The sequence below is a fragment of the Botryllus schlosseri genome, chromosome 14, assembly GCF_051294905.1.
Source record: "Botryllus schlosseri isolate E-star chromosome 14, Bs_hap1, whole genome shotgun sequence".
Lineage (NCBI taxonomy): Eukaryota > Metazoa > Chordata > Ascidiacea > Stolidobranchia > Styelidae > Botryllus > Botryllus schlosseri.
In genome coordinates this window covers 1,748,019-1,768,236 of record NC_137249.1, presented here as the reverse complement: position 1 = coordinate 1,768,236, position 20,218 = coordinate 1,748,019, and the positions used below count along the sequence as shown (strand labels likewise).

Sequence of the window (20,218 nt, the reverse complement as noted above, 5' to 3'; positions counted from 1 at the left end):
GTCAATATTCGATACATCTAAAATTACTGACTGATTGATAAAATTATTAGGTTACTTAAAAAAATGCTGAACACCAATTTTGGTGCAATTCCAACCGGTGGTAGCAAAGTTTGTAAAATAGTATTTGCGGTTGCGAATTCTTCACATATTGTATATTCTATATCTACTCATCGTAAATACTATGATTTGCAATACTAAATTTTTTATATTCTTTATAATAAATACAAAAATTTCAATTGGCTCTGCGTCGGTTTCTGGTATATTCATTATGAATTGAATAGTATATTCATATTGAAATGAACCCGAATATTTTCGGCCGACACTCATCAGTAGGGCAATTTTTTTTTACCTAAAAAACGGAAGATTTTGACCTAAAAAATCTTAATTTTGACCTTTTTTGACCTAAAAAAACAGAAATTTGACCAAATTTTGACCTCACGTATGCAAATTAGGTGTTTTCGCATATAATGTTAAAATTGTACTACTTATCTTCATTTCTGGTTGGAACTGTCTGTCCTTTCAAAGTAGATTGGCCTTAAAAAACGTTTTTGGCTCAAAAACTGACAGATTTTTACATGAAAAACTAGTATTTTAACGAAATCTGGCCCTATGAAGAATTCCAGTAGTTACATTACGTATTCTGGTGGAAATAATTAAAATTTGTTGTACTACAACGAAAGATCCTTTCCTACATTCTCGGGTAGAAAGTGTCTGTCCTTACTAGAGCCCGACCGATTATCGGTTCGCCGATAATATCGAGTCGATATCACACTTTGAAAGAATTATCGGTATCGGCAATTGGACGTGAAAAAATTTCGGTAATATTCGTGACGTCACAACATGGGGTAGGAATTCAGAAACTGTAATGCTTGACCGCTGGACTGGGAATATTGCTGTATTTCATATGACTTACACTTTCAAAGTGTCCAATGCATTCTTTTTATTTTATTTCGTGTTCGGGTATGACAATGGCTGTAAAGCTGTTGAAATAAATGCTCTGAAACTTTGAAAATGCGCCTTTTGAGGTAGATTCCACCTTATTTGAATATCGGCTAATATATCGGTGTTATCGGTTAAAGTGTTAGATATCGGTTTTATCGGTATCGGCCCAAAAATCCAATATCGGTCGGGCTCTAGTCCTTACTACGTAGCTTGCCAAGAACGGAGAAAGAACGTTCAACAGCAGCATTTGTTGGCTGACAACACTCAAGTTGTGTGCACACTGCTGGTGACAAAACGTGTCGCTTCATTCTGACAATGTTGTGTATATCACAATTTTTCAGCTTGCGCTTCTTGATATAAGAACCATGCAATGTCCAAGCAGTCCTGCTTCAGCTAGGATATTGCGGTACGTTGACCATAAAACCATGTCACTATTTGTTTCATTTGACCATTTATGATTCACAATGAGCAGACGATGGTCCGTTTACAACGGTAGGCCTATAAAGTAGGCTACAAGCTGTAAAATATCAAATGATAAGTTCACCGACAGCGCAAAATCTAGATACAAACGAAATGCAGAGGTCAAAAAATGTTTGACTTTGTAAACAATTTTGACAAATTTTGACCTAACGCTACAATTTTGACCTAATTTTGACTTTTTTTGACATGTCAAAAAAAAAATTGCCCTACTCATCAGGGGTAATCGTCAGCAACGAGTAAAAAATTGGAAAGAACACTGTGTATCAACAATTGTGTGAACAAATCGCTTAAGCTCAATGCACTATTTTTAGATGGTGTGTTGTAAACAGATGAAACAACTGCGAAAGAAAAAGAAAATGGGCCACCTGTTGGTTTTCCAGAGATGTAAAATTTCCTCGTCTTCGATGCTGTGGCTTTTGGCTAGCTCGTCGAGAAAGTCGAAAAAATGCTTGACGGCAGGCGGTATGGTGTCCGTGTTCAGGATGGAGCGGAAAACCTCATCCACGTAATTTTGCAGGATACCCTACAAAATCAGTTACACATCATGGCATTAAACATTGTAAATTGCCATAATCACAGAATGCCACAATATCACAAATCACAAATCAATTAAAAGTGCCATCGTTGAAGAATGCCGCAATGAAGTACACGCTATTCAACAACAAAAAGTGCCTACCTTCATGTTGATGAGCCGCAGCAGATACAGATCGAGGATGTGTTTGTGTTTGTCGCGAAGAATGGAACTTTCGCGTTTTTGTTCGATTTCGTCAGCGTATTTCACCTTAAAATATCACACGAAACGTTTCGACGTGACCAATTAGGCCTTGGGATATCACGGTTTCGCTGACAATATTTTCTTTCGCTCGCTAACAACATTTTTTTAAATTACATCAGTAAAAGATTTCAAATGATATTATTTACGGTAGGTAGATCTATAATAAAAAATTGAAGAAATTACCAACATAAAAACTATATTTTTCAAATTCTAAATTTTGTACACCAATAACCTTGCTTCTGCTAGTTGGAATTGAGTCGAATTTGTTGTGCATCGTTTTTTTTCAGACAGCCTAACAATTTCATGGGGTAGCCGGTAAAATGTGAAAAATAATATAATTCTTCATTTCTATTATACAAATCCAAAACTGTTTTCTTATATAGTAACGCTGCCATAGGTTGGGATTAAACCAGAATTGGTGAGCAATGTTTTTTTTAGGCAACATAACACTTTTATCGAGTAGCCGATAAATCAAAACACCCTGACTGTGTACACAGTACAGTAGGGGTGTTCGAAAATGCCTTTTTTCTCAAATTCTACCGGCTACTTGATAAAATTGTTAGGTTACCTAATTGAAGCCTGCACACAAAATTTGGCTCAATTCCAACCTGCGGAAGCGGAGTTACTGATGTCGAAAAATTTGGTTTTGAATAAAATAGTATTTACGGTGGGCACAATTATAATAAAGAATTGAAGAATCGGTCACCGTAAATACTATTTTATTCAAATCCAAAATTTTTCGACGGCAATAACTCCGCTTCCGCAGGTTGGAATTGAGCCAAATTTGGTGAGCATCGTTTCTATAGACAACCTAACAATTTCATGGGGTGAACAGAAAATTTTGAAGCTTTTTTCAACATTTTCACATAATAAATAAATAAACTTTCTTCTCCTGCAGCAATGCGGCTACTGGTTGGAATTGAACCAAATTTGGTGTGCAGGCTCCAATTTTATCAAGTAGCCAGTACAATTTGAGAAAAACATTTGAGAAGAACACCCCTACTGTACAGTACACATAAATTGCAAGCTCACCAAATGATACACCCTCGCGTTTTCATCGGGTAACATGGGAGAAACCACGCTGCTGTCCGCTCCGTTGCTAGTAAAATGAGTTTCGTTAAGATCCTAAAAAGCACAAAACAAGTCATTCAGTAGTCAAGTTGACTTTGCCCACAGCATGCAAAGCCTTACGTCGATTTTCTGTTCCCTTTGCACCAGCGTCATGGTTGCGTTGTTTTCCACTTTGTAATCTTTGATGGTCATGACTCTACGCCAGCGCGTCGTGGGGTCGTTGACGTGATCGTTACCGGGCAAGATGAGGTGGCCGCTACGGCCGTGCCTCCATTCTAAATCAAATTACAAAAAATTACACAACGCAGCCGTAATGTGACGTAAGTTTATCACATCTGGACAGGGTTGTAACCAAGTCACAAGGTTCCGAGTCACAAGTCAATCTGACTTTTATAGTTTTGACTCAAGTCAAGTCAAGTCGAGCCATTTTTAGTATTTGAAAACACGACTCAAGTCAAGTCGAGACACCAATAAATTCAAACTCAAGTCGAATCATGACTCGAGTCATCACAACCCTGAATCGCATCAGAGCTACTGGTAAGGCATATCGACGAGTAAAATTCAAGAAATCGTACAAATTTGACACAAACCTAGATCTAATTGTTCCGCCCTTGGTCTCTGCGAGAACGGCACTTTTTTGTAAACGGCATCCATGATCTTTTCTTTGACCTGCGAAAAAATTGTTAGCATTTTGTTACTAAACCTGAATTCAGACTTTGCAGTAGCCTATATTGAAAACAAAAAGGCAAACGAAACTTAAAGTCTCAATATCGGAAGAATTAAAAATAGCGTTCGTACCTGAGAAATCGTGTCGCAAGACAGCACTTTGACAATGATCGGCTCTTCGGGATTCGTTTCTTTTTGCGAAACAAAGAGAGTCTTAACAAAAATCAAACAATCAGCCACATGCTTAAATCGGAGATGTTGTGGCTTGCGTCACCGGTACGCCACTACAAATATGTCCCACAAAGAATGAAGTGTGGTGCACAAGACACACAAACATGTTTGCAGTGAACTTATGGTGTTTATGGAATGACAAAACAATGCAAGCTGACATGATATCACAAATGTGCAAGCGATAAATACGCAAGGTTTATTTCAGTAATTTCAAGTAGATTGCGGAAAGTTTTTTATACATTCTCATATTAATCAATAAGCTCTAATGAGACCATTCGTTATTCGAATAACTGAGTTTATTTTTATAATATAATGATAACTAGGGCGATTTTTTTTTTACATTAGGGACAGACACTGTCTACCCGAGAAGGTAGGAAAGTATCTTTTGTTGTACTACAATAAATTCTAATTATTTCCACCATAATGCGTGACGTAGCTATTGGAATTCTTCATAGGTCCAGAAGTTTTTTCATGTAAAAATTTGACAGTTTCAAGTCAAAAAGTTTTCCAGGAAAAAGTACTACGTAAGGACAGGCAGTTCCAACCAGAAATGAAGATGTGTAGTACAATTCTAACATTATGTGCGAAAACGTCTAATTTACATACATGAGGGCAAGATTTTGTCAAAATCAAGTATTTTGCCGTCAAAAAATGTTAAAATTTTCATTTTTTAGGTCAAAATCTTCCATTTTTAGGTAAAAAAAATCACCCTACTGATCACGCAGACTGACCAGTACCTGTGAATCCATTCTGATTCAAGGCTACGTATTGATTGACCAAATTATGTTTGAGCCATCATACCGCACCAAATTCACAGACACTTCTCTACCCTCAACCCATTAGAAACAAATGATTCCGAGCTATAACCTAAATACCGCCTTCTTACAATTAGCCATGTACTCACAAAATCAACACTTTCAAATTAGCAAAGTAATAACTTAGTCACAAATGCCTCTAGTTACACGAAACCCATTTCCAATGTCGCAGTGATAAAGATAGTCACAAAACAGTCGATAATCCACCACCGTGGTTGACACTCAGAGTGGGTGTTCCCAATTCAAAGTGCAGGAAATCATGTCTGGACAACCACAGATCCTCACACCTGAAAAGCCAAACTTACCTTCTCTTTAAGGCCGATAATCTGCAATTTCTGTTGAATAAACACTCACATATCGGTCCGACGGCTCGTTTTGCTACATTCAGCATTTAGATTTGTTCAAAAATAACTTTTTGTTCCAAATTTTGGCGGCTATTACCTAAAATTGTTGGGTTGGCTAAAAACATCGTTGCACACCAGTTAGAGTTAGAAAATCTTGAATTTGAAAAACGACTCGACTTGAGTCCGTTTGTGTATCGACTCGACTTGTTTTCGAGTCATTGCGCACGACTCGAGACTAGGACAACCATTGTAACTTCAAAGAATAGCAGAGTTACTACATTATTGGTACTTGAAAAATTGAGTGAGCGATAAAAATTACTATTTTACGAATGCAAGCCATCCTATATCACTCGAGCAGAGTTGAAAAAGGTGGGTTGAACTCAAAACTGAACAGTGAAAACAATGACTCGGACTCGACACCCTGCTCAATAACTTGACTCGGAGGAGAATTGAAAATGACTCGACTTGACTCGAGTCAAAACTATAAAAGTGAGATTGACTTTTGACTTGGTTACAACCCTGGTTACAACCCTGCTACCTAGTTTGTTTCGTTATTATCATCGATACTGCATATACCAGGGTTGTAATGACTCGACTCCGACTCGAGTCACGATTTTCTGATGACTCGAGTCATTTTCTCAAAATACGGAAATGACTCGATTCGACTCGAGTCAATCTGTGTATTGACTCGACTTGGACTCGAGTCATTGCGCATGACTCGAACCAAGACATATGACTCGAGACTCAGGCGGCAAAGATCGACATTTCATTGCAATTTCGAAGAATAGTGAAGTAACCACCTTATTGGGATTTCGTCTACCGGTACTGGTACTTAAAAACGCGACCAGAAACTGCTAAATGTGAGGAAAATTAGTATAATGTAAATGCGAATCATTCGACACCACCAAACGGAGTTACAAAAGTGGGTTTAACAAGACCTTAACTGGAAACGGAGCAATCAACACAATGACTTGGACTCGGACTCGAGTCATAACACCATGACTCGGACTCGAACCTCTGCTCGATGACTTGGACTTGACTCGGTGGTGAATTGAAAATGACTCGACTTGACTCGAGTCAAAACTATAAAAGTGAGATTGACTTGTGACTCGGAGCCTTTTGACTTGGTTACAACCCTGGCTTATACCATTTAATATTTATTAACATAGATATTGCTCAATACTGAATCTTCTCAATATCCTATGATCATATCGCTTGTACCAGACAATGTTAACTGTATCGCGGCGTCAACGTATTTTTCATCATTCTCAAGATATGAAATCCCTATAACTTGCTGTAATAAAGCAGAAACCCAAAATATGAGCCTAATACTAATTTTGCATTTGGTTCTCACCAAAATTTCACACGGGATGTCTTCCTTCAGCAAGCTATCGTCGCTGAGAGTGTAACGCGTCTTGCCCGTGATTTCATCAAGCGGCCCTTTGGAGACTTGATGCTTTATTGCTTTTTGCAGTAGAAACAACGGCTTCCCGGCAGTCTCCTATGACACAGATAAAAGCGTTTGGCGTCAAGAGACATCTAAGACATATCAACAGGGCAATCAAGTCAAAAGTCAGATTATCATGATAGCGACCTTATCCAGAACTAATACCCTTTTTGGCAAATCTAACTGGCTACTTTAAAAATTGTGAGATGTCCTAAAAACACGATGCATAACAAATCATTTTGCTCAATTCCAACTGCTTGAAACGAAGTTATTGTAGCAGAATATTTTTATTTGAAAAAATAGTATTTACGGGGGCTAATTAATAATGAAAGAATTTTCAAAGGTTATTACCAGGGAAAGTTTATGTTGCAGTCAAATCAGTGGAAAGTTCCACTTATCATTCACAAAAGTTGCATTTATGAACAAGTTCCTTCAAATAATTAGGGAATATGAGATACTCGAATCGTTCCGTATCCAAGACAGTGCAGCAAAACTCAGTGTTAGCAACTTCAGGTTGAATAAACAATCAAAAAAACTTGAAAAAAGTTGCATAAATATCAAAAAAACTTGAAAAAGTTGCATGAAAAATCGAAGAGCTGCAAAACGTTGCATGAAAAATCCGAAAAAGGTTACAAAAAGTTGCATGAAAAAATGAAGAAAAGTTGCAAAGAGTAGCGATATAAGATTCCTCCAAACAGATTAAAACACCATCCCACATAACTTCCGACTATTTAGGAAGTTGCCGGAAGTCGTAAAAAAAAGGTTGCACAAGCTGCAAAAACCAGCCCCAGTAATTACTATTCTTTTCAAATCCAAAATATTCCACTCGAATAACTTGGCTTTTACAAGTGTTTGTTGTGCATAATTTTTTCATTATAATAAATTCAAAACTTTCAAAATTTGGTGTGCAGCGTTTTTTTTTTCGGCAACCAAACAATGTAATCAGGAATCCGCGAAAAATTAGTTATTTTTGAACAACGCTGTTGCCAGGGGTGTCTATCAACACACAAAGTATGAAATGGGAAAAAGAGTAACAACAGACGTACCTTTATAAACTGAAACAGACAGATGGCCAGCCAGTTGCTGAACATACGCTCGGCCACGGACTCCGTCCTGACAAGAGAATAACGTCATGCAAACGAAACAATGAAACATGCGATGACACACATAACGGTCGTTTCGAAGGGAATGATACACATCGGTGAGATGAACAATCAGAGTATAGATTGAAAATAGCTTTCGGACAGCGATGATTAGGAAAATTGGAACTGTTTTTTTCCGATACAGAATCGAAATCTGCTTCGTTGGAACCAGGGTTGTACTGACTCAAGTCATGAGCAATTTTTTGCTGACTCGAAATGACTCGAGTCATTTTCTTAAAAATGAAATATGACTCGACTCGAATTACTTTGTGCATGGACTCGACCTGTACTCGAGTCATTGCGCATGACTCGACGCATTCTATACAACTTGACTCAAGTCTCATATCAGGACCTATACTTGAAATATAGGCCTAGAATCTGTGTTTCATCAGTTTGAGTAAAATTGTTCAGAGTGAAAAATTGAGTATATTATGAATCCGGGGCCTTCGATATCACTCAATAGTTTCAAAAAAGTGATTGCAACCCGAATTAAACCCAATAATGAACAATGATACTATGCCTCGGACTCGAGTCTCGACACTATGACTCAGACTCGACAATTTGCAAAGTGACTTGGACTCGGGCTTGACTCGTTGTGGTGGTGAATTGAAAATGACTCGATCCGACTCGAGTCAAAACTATAAAAGTAAGTTTGTTTCTCGAATACAATTCAAAAGTGCCACTTAAAATTCATTTTTTTTCGACACGAACTTCACATTTCTACGAACCCAACGTCACCAGAATAAATGTAAATGTACCGACCTTCTCAATACAACTTTGGGGTTTCTTTCGACCGAGGACGCCACCAGATCCGATATGAGAGATTTCATTACCCTGAAATTCGACACAATGTTAGCAAACGCCCGAAACCGCAATAGAACTCTAACACACTAATCAATATTTATGATAATAGATCATAATCTAGTAAGCAACATAACTGTTATAAAAACAAGACGTTGGTTTTCTGACAATTTTCATCACTTTTGCGGGTGGAATTATCATGAGAGCGTGGCAAATGGCCCCGCATAATCACACCTGTATATCAGGGCTGTTCAAAAATAACTTTTTTTTCTAATATTCGCGGCTATTTCATAAAATTGTTAGGTTGCACACCAAATTTGACTCAATTCCAATTAGTCGAAATAAAGCTATTGGAGTTTCAAAATCGTTAATTTATTATAAAAAAAAATTCAAATTTTTTCTACAAAAATGATACAAAACGAATCCGACTATATTCCAATCCGTAAAAGCGAAGTTATTTGAATTTTATATCAATAATTCTGGGATTACCCACTGTCAATGGTGCTTTTTCAAACCCAGAATTTCCAACTGCAATAACTTCACTTCCACTGGTTGGAATTGAGTCGAAATCGTTTTCTATGTAACCTAACAATTTCATGGGGTAGACAGAAAATTTGAATTTAATTTTTTATATAATAAATCCAAAACTTTCGTTTTGTTATAGCAACGCTTCTACAAGTTGGAATCAAGCCAAACTTGACATGCAGTGTTTTTTTCAGACAGCCTTACAACTTTTATCAAGTTGCCGATTAAATTTGAAAAAAAGGCATTTTTAACAGCCCCACTGTGTAAAAACAGGTTGATAACTCCTGATCTAGACATATCATAAATACTACTTACTCGGTAAAATAGTCAAGTTTCTTGTGCAACACAACCGTAATAAGAGACGCCACGTTTCCCTTGTCTCTGTTGCTGAACCCTTTCTGCTGTTCCAGCGTACGAATGAAGGCCATCAAGAATTGCTTGTTCGATATCAAAAGGTCGAATTGCACGAAGCCTTGATGCACGCCAAGAATCGGTTTATCGTTTGGCTGGTGAGAAAGAAATATACTTTTGAGCTATTTATTTATTAAAAATAGAAATATTTTTTTCAAGCTTTATTGGCAACCTCGTAAAATTGTTACCAGAATTTCAAAATTTTCCGTTCACCTCATGAAAGTGTTGGTTTTCTACAGAAACGATGTTCACCAAATTTGGTTCAATTTCAACCAGTTGAAGCGGAGTTATTGCTGTCGAAAAATTTGGATTTGAATAAAATAGTATTTACGGTGGGCACACCTATAATAAATAATTAAAGAATTGGTCACCGTAAATACTATTTTATTCCTAATCCCAAGCCCCAAGCCCCATACAACTCACATTTGGCTCTTTCATGCAAGGATGATAATTGGGGAAGAACATGTTCGAGGCGTATTGACGGTAGGTGAGAACGGGCAGGCCCACGTCTCCGATATCGGCCAGGTCCGTCATGTCGATGCTCAGTTCCGCGAAAGCTTTCCGAAAATCAGCCTGCACTGTTTTTTCCAGATTTTCCAACTCGATCTGATAACCTTTCCTGCCGAACAAATAGTACATCAAATACCGTCAATTTGGTAATTCTAGTTCTGGTCCTAGTTGCAGACTTTGAAAAGTGAGTAGTTCTAGTTCTAGTTGCAAATACTAGAATTTGTGTATTGACTCGACTTTCATTGTAACATTACTTTGTTAAGTTAATGTGAAAAATAGGGTCTGAAACTGTAAGGAGTGAGGATAATTAGTACATTAGGAATGCTAGCAATTCGATATCACCCAAGCAGAGTTGTAGAAAGAGGTTTGAACATGACTTAAACTCGAAACTGTCACAGTATAATGAACATAATGACTCGGACTCGAAACGTTGCTCCATGACTTGGACTTGAGTCAGTGGTGAATTGAAAATGACTCGAGTCAATACCATAAAAGTAAGATTGACTTGCGACTCGGAATATTGCGACTTGGCTACAACCCATTAGGAAAAAAAAAACTTACTTGTTGGCAATGTAGTGTTTCTGTTTTCTGAAACAGAACACTCCCAGCACGACCAAGATGATGAGAACCACGACGCCGCCCACAATCATAGGAATCTTGAACCGGTCCGATATGCCGCTGCCGTCAGTGGTGTACTGGACCTCGCCGACCTCTCGCGTCAAATTCCCGATTTGAACGGTGACCCCGAATTGATTTTGTTTGTCTGCGAAAAAGGGATAAAAAATGACGAAATATCACCATTTACTTGAGGTGTATGATTAAGACTGGTCGAAACGACTAGAAAATGTGCAGCTTTTCTAAACAAGAATTTGAATTTCAGAAAATCGCACAGTCTTGAAAATTGAATTCAATCCCGAATTAGATGTCTGTACGCCAGGGTTGTCCAAAAATAACGTTTTTTTCGGATTACTAGGATTCAATAATGACTAGAGCAAGTTTTTGCAACTTTTGCAACTTTTTTTTACAACTTGCGGCAGCTTCGAAAATACTCAGAAGTAATGTAGTATGGTGTTTTAAGCTATCTGGAAAAACCTTTTATTGCAACTTTTTGCAATTAATCCATGCCACTTTTTGCAGCTCTTTTCGATTTTTCATGCAACTTTTTGCAAGATTTTTCGATTTTTTATGCAACAAACTTTTTACTGGAAATAGATCGCTTGATGATTTCATTATCGTTTAAATTGGAGGTCTTTTCTGATTTGACGTCCATTCACGCTAGACCGCCGAAAATTATATTATCACTGGGTCAATTTTTTCAGGCTACTGATTTTGTTGAAGTCGCCCACATTGAGTTTTGCTGCAATTCCTTGGATACGGAACAATCCGAGTATCTCACGCCCCAATAATTTCAAAAATGTTGTCCATCTACATAATTATTTAGTGCAGCTTTCGTGAAAATTGAAAACAAATTTTTACTGCAACTTTTGCTAAAAATAAGTGCAACTTTCCACAGATTTGACTGCAACGAAAACTTGCCCTACTGATTACATTGTTGGGTTGCCTAAAAAAACGCTGTACACCAAATTTGGCTCGATTCCAAATGGTAGGTGTGAACGCAATGGAGTTTGAAGATTTTGAATTTATATACATAATTTATTAAATTATGAATTATGCATTTTTTTCTTCAAATTTTACCGTCATGAAATGGGTGTCTAAAAAAACAATGCCGAACAATTTTTGCTCACAGTTGAAGCGAAGTTATTCGAGTCGAAAATATTGAATTCGCGATACTAGACTGGACGGTGGGTCATCCGAGAAGCATCAAATTTGTTTTGCACCACTTTTGTTGACAACTCGACAATTTCATGTGGGTGACAGTAAAATTTGAACATTTTTAAAAATTAATTTCAATAAATTTAAAATTTAAAAACTACAGTGTGATTGCAATTTTCATCTGCCAGTCGGAATGGAGCCGAATTTGGTGTGCAGCGTTTTTTAGCCGACCTAACAATATTATCAGTGAATCCCCGGAATCCGAAAAAAAAAATCATTTTTCAACAACCCTAATAGCCAAACATCAGAATCTACGGTAGCGACAGGGTTGTGATGACTCGAGACATGACTTGAGCCAAGTCACGATTTTCTGATGACTCGACTTGACTCGAATCAATCTGTGTACTGACTCGACTCGGACTCGCGCCAATGCGCATGACTCAAACCAAGTCATATGACTCGAGACTCAGACTGCCGAGAACGACATTTCATTGAAATTTCAAATAATAATAAAGTAACCACACTCATGGAATTTCGTCTACTGGTACTGGTACTTGAAAATGCGATCAGAAACTGTTAAAAGTGAGGAAAATTAGTATATTATAAATGCGAACCATTCGATATCACCAAACAGAGTTATAAAAAGTGGGCTTAAGACTTTAACAGGAAACTGAGCAGTCAACACAATGACTTGTACTCGGACTCGAGTCATAATACCATGACTCGGACTCGACCATCTGCTCGCTGACTTGGACTCGGACTTGACTCGGTGGTGAATTGAAAATGACTCGAGTCAAAACTATAAAAGTGAGATTGACTTGTGACTCGGAGCCTTGCGACTTGGTCACAACCCTAGGTAGCAAAATCGTTTTATTAAAACAAGGTACATACCGTCTGGTTTGGCTGGAACTTTGCAGCGTATCGTACGGCTGCCTTTCACCGAATCTACATCACAAGGCAAGTCGCCAATCATAACGATAATCTCAGAAGGGTCGACTGCATCAGGGTTAAGATGAGAAGCCTTGAAAAACACAAAGCAATTTCGAATAGCTTCTCGGAATTACAGAACTTCAATATACAATTGAATAGTTTATATATTATAAAGCTGCAAAAGCCGATCCTCTGCCGCCAGAAGGAACATCTCTACACGCTGGGAATCTTCCATTAGTGCTGTTTTGTCATTCGGCTGTTTTACAGCTGATTTTGTGTGTGCTGTACCGTAACCGTGCGCTGTTTACTGCCGTTCGCGACTTGTGTACTTGTAATTATTACGTCACAACGACAAAATTCTTCCTATATTTCGAACTTGGTTAACCTCATTTACTGGCGTTCACTGCTGAAGAGAGCCAGTCAAAAAGCTTCCAGTGGAATAAATTTAACAATATGAGCGTATTGTTTGCTGCAATAGTATATTCGTATTGAAAAGAGCCCGATATTTAGGTGACTCGACTCGAGTAATTGTGCATGACTCGAACCAAGTCATATGACTCGAGACTAGGACGGACAAGACAGACATTTTATTGTAGCTTCGATAATAGCAAAGTTGCCACGGACTTGGACCCGAGTCACAACACTATGACTCGACCCTCTACTCACTGACTTGGACTCGTACTTGACTCGGTGATGGATTGAAAATGACTCGACTTGACTCGAGTCAAAACTATAAAGGTGAGATTGACTTGTGACTTGGTTACAACCCTGTTACAGAGCGCGACGAAAAAACACTAAACATCTTTAACGTCATGCGTCAACTGGCGTTCTATTCTTTGTGCGGTGCGGCCACATAAAAGGTCAAAAATTTGAACATTTCACATCTTTCATACTGTTATGACGCCACAATGTGCGATATTCGAATACTTCGTATACGCCGAGTACTCGAGAATCGAATCACACAAGTGCTCAATTTTGACGGTCTTGCTTGGGGCAATGAAAAAAATAAGTTAAGCTCTTACGTTAACTTCCAGCAGAGAGCCGCCACGTATCTCCAAACCACGTCTAGGCTTCAAATCGTAGATAATCGGGTTTGGGTAGTACGTTAATTTCACTGCATCGCCGTTTTCAACCAGTGGCTCATTTACATTATCCATTCTGATTCTTAACGTTCCTTCAGCCAGCCCGGTATCCAACAAATTAGTAGAGTTATCGCTACTGGGCGCTCCTGAAATCTAGAAAAACAGACAAATCTTAGGTATTTGGCGGTTTTCAGAAGCCGGTCCGCCGAACAGGGTTGTAATGTGTAAAATAACTCTACTCGAGTCAATTTGTGTATCAAATCAACTTGTACTCGAGCCATTGTGCATGACTCGAACCAAGTCATATGACTCGGACACATTCTACATGACTTAATCAAGTTTCATATATCAGGACATACAATTGAAAAATAGGCCCAGTAACTGTCATTCACCTGTTCAGAATTAGTCCTAAGCAAAGTGTGATTATCAAATCGCAACATTTTCAAATTCATATTACTGGAAGCGTCCAACAATCCTAATTTCCACGTAGAGTAGAATCTCAATAAAAAAACTTGTTTTGTTATAATGCAGTACCTGGGGGGTGGGACAAATCATACGAGTCCCGTTCTCAACACGGCAACGCGATGAAAAAGACACAAAATCGTCGCTGGCAGACCGTCGCAATCTGTGATACAAAATTAGCACGTTATATCCATAATTCTAGAGCAAAAACATATAAACATTCCAAAAATTTTTGATTTTTCAAATTTTACCGGCTAATTTTTAGTTTGCCTAATAAAAACGCTGCGCACCTATTTTCGCTAATTTCAACCTGTAGCGGCATTGCTGTTAGACTTGTGACTGGGATCTCTTGAAAAAAAAAATTACCCCATTTATTATCAAGTTGTGTAGAAAAACGATGCGTCTAAAATTTGACGCAATTCAGACCCTTGGAAGTGAAGTGATTGCAGTCAAAAATTTTGGATTTGAAAAATGATAATTACAGAGGGTAGCCTATAATAAAAGAATTTGCCACCATATTTTTTTCAAAACCAAAATTTCCTACTACAAGAACTCCTGATTTCACCGGTTAAAATTGAGCCAGAATAGGCGTGCAGCGTTTGTTCCAGGCAACTCAACATTTTTATCAAGTAGCCGGTAAAATTTTTCAAAAAAGTTATTTTTGAACAGCCCTAGAACACTTAAAACGAGTCTCGCCTTCTCCAAGATCTCAGAATTCTTTCGGCGCCACGCCTACGTCTTTTACGAGAGTTAATCTTACCGACGACCTCTTTCCTGACGATGGCTCTGAAAAATTGGAAATTTATCATCCTTTATGTTTCAAGAACTACAATATACAATTGGATAGTATATTCATATCGGAATAAATCCAAATATTTACGGCTGACACTCGTTCATGTTAAATCGTCAGCAAACCAATAGCGAAATAGAAAGAACATTGTATACCTAAACAATAGTCTCTTATGCGCTGTGCTCGAGACATCCTAAAACGGGAAATATAATTTCAATGTGCATTTTAATAATATATTCATGAAATATATTAAAACGCAACGCTTTACGTTATGAATATATTACTAAAATGTACATCAAGTTCTGTAATCCAAAAAAGTCTCTACAAATACAACTTCAAAAGTAGGTGGTGTTTGGATAGTGCGCGTAACGTGAAACTATTTGGCAGATAAATTTTATCCTTCCAAGCGAGCACAGTGCTTGAATATCTGAGGCAAGCCGCTATAACTGCGTTACTCAAGTACAGGCATGTCTTTTATAGCAGGGTAAGAGATGATGGGCTGATGGAGCCAGAGGTGGTCACCAACAAGGTAAAATTTTCTGTTGACTCAAAATGACTCGACTATACTTGAGTCAAATTTTGTTTTGACTCGACTTGTACTCGATTCATTACGCAACGCATGGCTCGACCAAATCATATGATTCGAGACATTCTGTATGACTTATTCAAGTTTTAGATATAGGGATCGATGAAACCTTCAGTTATCTGTTTGAATAAACATGTTTAGAGTGAGATAATTGAGTGTATTATCAATCAGAGACCTTCGATACCACCCAAAGTTGAAACTGACTTAAACTTGACACTGAACAGCAAACACTATGACTTGGACTTGAGTCTAAAACTATGACACGGACTCAACCCGCTACACCCTGACTTGAACTCAGACTTGACTTGGTGGTGAATTGAAAATGACTCGAGTCAAAACTGTAAAAGTCAAATCAATCTGTGACTCGGAACCTTTTGACTTGGTTGCAACCATTGTAAAAACTCGCGTCCTAATTTCTATTTCCGGTTCTCATAAGTCTGGTTTGCAATCACTAAAAGCATGAACTTATGATCCATCTATTTAAAGACCATATTCAGTGAGAGTACGACTCACATTAAATTGGCTTTCTGGACGATATGCAAACGTTCACCGGAGAATTCAATATCTCTGCCACCGGCGAGAAATGTCGCAAGCGTCCCAGTTGCAGTGCTGAACGACGTGATCTGAAATATTACGGAAACTTCAATTTATGAGTGTCGGCGCTCTTGGCTGTGAAGCTGAATTCAAACATTTTCGGACAGAGCGATCGGATCTATTTACAATCACAAAAAATTCACACAGAAAAATATTGATTCGATGCAGACGATATCCAGCGATCAGTTAATTTATTCTAAATCCGGCAAATTGCAGATGCAACATCAGGATAGTGACCAATGATACAATCGAGTGTATTCAGCTGACACTCGTCAGGGGTCGTCGTCAGCAAGTAGCAAGAGTTGAAAACAACATTGTAAATCAATCAATTGAGTAATATATTCATATTTAATAAACCCGAATATTTTCGGCTGACACTCGTCAGGGGTAATCGTCAGCAACTAGTAGAGAATTGGAAACAACATTGTAAATCAATCAATTGAGTGATATATTCATATTGTAATAAACCCGAATATTTTCGGCTGACACTCGTCAGGGGTAATCGTCAGCAACTAGTAGAGAATTGGAAAGAACATTGTATACTGTATCAACAATCGTACCGGTATCACAAATTACGATGTCACCAGCATAAAACTTCGAATTATCGCTCAATGCACTATTTTTAGATGGTACACTTTGTTGGCAAAAAATAGGTTGGCGTAATATTCTACGAGAGGTCCTACCTCTGGGTCTCGGAGATAGCTGAAAGCGTTAGGGAGCAGCACAGACTTTCCATCAAAACGTACGGTGACGGCCAGATTCGGGATCGGTCTGCTGGCGTTTGAAGTGATGCATTCCAACGAATTTTCCGAAATCACTCTAAAATCACAGTTACGGAGTATAATTACATAGAACATTATTTGATATCAACCAGACTTACACGGAGCAGACTTGGACAGCTAGATAAGACTAATTGTATAATTAGGTTAAATAAAACAAAACGATGGTAATCTAATTCTAAAATAATTTGCGATTGCTCAAAAATACTTACACAGGACGATTGCAAGCGTAGTCTCCAAACAACACAGATCTCTCCGATCCAATGTCAAGATGTTTGCCGCTAATCAACACCTTCGTCCCCCCGGATTTGGGGCCCTCTGGAGTGGAAAGCTTTTCCAAGATTGGTTCTCTGTGCATTATCAATAAATAATACTTGGTAATATATTATATTAATTTAATAACAATAATAATACCAAAAAATAGGACAAATAACTAAATAAATACAAGAAATAATTCATAAAATTACAGGGGCGAAAGGACTGGTAAACAAAGGTAGTCGACATGGTTGTTCAAAGATAACATTTTTTTCAAATTTTTGGCTATTAGCTAAAGTTTAACAACACCCTTGCACACCAAATTTGGCTCAATGTAGAAGTGAAGCTATTAGAGTTTAAAAATTTTGAAGTTATTATAAAAAAGTTTACAGAATTTTTTTTCAAATTTTACTAGCTAACCCATGAAATTGTTACATTGTAACAATGCAAAACAAATGTTACTCAATTCCAGCTTGTATAAGTGGAAAATCGAGCTTCAGGGGCTGAAGTACATTGAGCTCGAGCGATCTCTTTGCCACGAAATTTCATGCCGGCGACGTCATATTTTGTGATACGATTGATGATACACAATGTTCTTTCCAATTCTCCTGACCCCTGACGAGTGTCAGCGGAAAATATTCGGGTTCATTTACTTGAACTGAAAGTCTTCTGCTGATGCGGCCTCGATGGAGCGGACTCGAATCCGAATTTTTCCAGATATCGCCGATTTGGACGATGAGTCCAGTCGGCAGGAGACTCTAAAAACAAAAATTGCCATACATTTTTATTTCTTACCGAAAACGGAAGCGGAACTCGTTTTGGGTTACAAAGACGGTTGGCCTACTAACACGTGGTGCATGTATCGCATGTAGAACATTTTCACTTTCCAATTTTTTTTAGATTTAGAATTCAGAATTATAGCAACACAGTTTTTTTCCCAATTAGATTACAACAAGAATAATAGCTACACTGTTATTTTTTTAAAATAAGATTAGGATTAGACTTATGGCTACACAATTATGAATAAGAAATACAACAAGAATCAGTTCAGTTCATATCAAACCAAAGTTCAGTCTCATTTTGACGAGCATGGCAGATGTTTGTACAGTTTTTATCAAATTAGATAGGAATTAGAATTATTATAGCTATACAACTAAGCATGCAAATGGAAAATATCTGTACACCTAGCTTGGCTCGTTTCGTACTATACACTACTCAAGCATTTTCGTAAGAACCAGAAATTAGATTAGAATTAAAATTAAAGCATAGAAAAAATTTGCAAATTCGATTATCGAAATTTTGCTCCAATTGTCAATTATACAACCCGAATTATCTAGTAGTGCAATTCCGTGCTAAATGACACGCCCACGAAACGGGAACAAAAACAGCAAGCCACATACTTGTTAGAGATCTGGTACAATTCCGGAATAACACGACACGTCATGCCGGCGACCGTGATACTTTCAATGTCTCCGACGCGTACTCCCATGTTTGTGCCCGAAATATTGACCACGGTGTTGCCACCGACCGGCCCGCTTTTCGGATTGAAAGACTTGAAAAAAGAGAAAAACAAACATTACTTCGATAACGACCCTCGGAGAACTTCAATATACAGTATGATAATATAATTGAAATAAAACCAATGTTTACCGGCAGACAATTACCTCCGACCAGACTTGGTAATTAGAAAATTATCAGCTTCTCCAAATTAGATTACAATTAGAATTACAGCTACAAAGATTTTTTCCAAATTTAAGTAGAATTAAAATTATAGCTGGACAGTTTTTTTCCAAAATCGACGAAAATTAGAATGATAGCTATTATGGTGGCAAATTAATTATAGATCTACCCCCCGTAAATACTATGATTTCAAATCCTAAATGTTGAACGTCAATAACTTCGCTTCTACAGGTTGGAATTAAACCAAATTTGGCATGAAGAGTTTTTTTTAGCCAACCTTACAGTTTTATGGAATATCTGGAAAAATATGTAGAAAAATTTTATTTTTGAACAACCCCATGACCGCCCAGGTTGGGAACTCTAATCTGTATAATAGAAAATACGCCGACTAAAACACCGTACCTTGATAGCTGGTCCCGGGCAGCTGGCATCATCAGTAACCCAGTTCTTCGAGCACATACTCTCGATGACGCATTTGGACCCACACCAGCCGCAGCGATATTCCGATTTTGACGTCACACATAGGCTGCAGTCATCGCGAGAGACGGTACAATTGTAGAACTGAAATTCAAAGTTATTCGTATTTCAGCAAGAGTAAGCAGAGCTTGACAACCAGAAAATTTCCAGTTTTTCAAAATTAGATTGGAAACAGAATGATAGCTACACAGTTTAGATTAACGGCATTTCGCTCTAATTAGAATTATCTAGTGTCAAAATTTGATTGGAGTTACATAGCAAAAGTGACAAGAAGCCAAAAACTTACGACGATGGGGTTGAATTCTTTCACGTCAATGGTGAAGTCCGGCTTCCAGTAAACCGACACGTTGGCTGGAACCTCAATCTTCGCCTAATGCAACACACAAGAAATTACAGTATAATATTTTCAATATAATGATTCCATTGTATATTGAAGTTCTGTGCTTAAAGAAGGTCTTCAAAAATGATTCAACATGATATATAAAAGTGTTATATCAAGGACTTTTTGTTAGTTGAGCCTTAATATTGGGACTCTTCGAGGTAAGCGATATTCACCTGACTGTAATCATACACACGGCTCGCGCATCTGATCTGGGATCGGGATCCGGGAGTCCTGAAATTGGAAAAGTGAGATTGCATCTGTGTGGGAC

General features: G+C 37.8%; 1 protein-coding gene across 2 annotated transcripts in view; it reads right to left on the bottom strand.

Annotated features, from left to right (window-relative positions):
• Window positions 1-20,218, bottom strand: part of LOC145456405 (plexin-B2-like) — a 42,087-nt gene that overhangs the window by 2,890 nt on the left and 18,979 nt on the right. Inside the window, exons 16-40 of one of the 2 annotated variants that reach the window (XM_080334520.1) lie at window positions 20,124-20,181; window positions 19,855-19,938; window positions 19,494-19,652; window positions 18,812-18,963; window positions 18,065-18,169; window positions 17,369-17,506; window positions 17,061-17,196; window positions 16,297-16,406; window positions 15,104-15,193; window positions 14,480-14,570; window positions 13,886-14,098; window positions 12,825-12,954; window positions 10,722-10,923; window positions 10,074-10,269; window positions 9,555-9,745; window positions 8,676-8,747; window positions 7,818-7,884; window positions 6,679-6,825; window positions 5,286-5,315; window positions 4,067-4,147; window positions 3,859-3,937; window positions 3,389-3,543; window positions 3,230-3,322; window positions 2,099-2,203; window positions 1,788-1,945 (exon numbers count right to left, since the gene is read on the bottom strand). In XM_080334520.1, the coding sequence (XP_080190646.1) occupies window positions 1,788-1,945; window positions 2,099-2,203; window positions 3,230-3,322; window positions 3,389-3,543; window positions 3,859-3,937; window positions 4,067-4,147; window positions 5,286-5,315; window positions 6,679-6,825; window positions 7,818-7,884; window positions 8,676-8,747; window positions 9,555-9,745; window positions 10,074-10,269; window positions 10,722-10,923; window positions 12,825-12,954; window positions 13,886-14,098; window positions 14,480-14,570; window positions 15,104-15,193; window positions 16,297-16,406; window positions 17,061-17,196; window positions 17,369-17,506; window positions 18,065-18,169; window positions 18,812-18,963; window positions 19,494-19,652; window positions 19,855-19,938; window positions 20,124-20,181 (3,042 nt within the window). The remainder of the gene's footprint in view (window positions 1-1,787; window positions 1,946-2,098; window positions 2,204-3,229; window positions 3,323-3,388; window positions 3,544-3,858; window positions 3,938-4,066; window positions 4,148-5,285; window positions 5,316-6,678; window positions 6,826-7,817; window positions 7,885-8,675; window positions 8,748-9,554; window positions 9,746-10,073; window positions 10,270-10,721; window positions 10,924-12,824; window positions 12,955-13,885; window positions 14,099-14,479; window positions 14,571-15,103; window positions 15,194-16,296; window positions 16,407-17,060; window positions 17,197-17,368; window positions 17,507-18,064; window positions 18,170-18,811; window positions 18,964-19,493; window positions 19,653-19,854; window positions 19,939-20,123; window positions 20,182-20,218) is intronic. The other variant, XM_080334521.1, reaches the window with a different exon arrangement.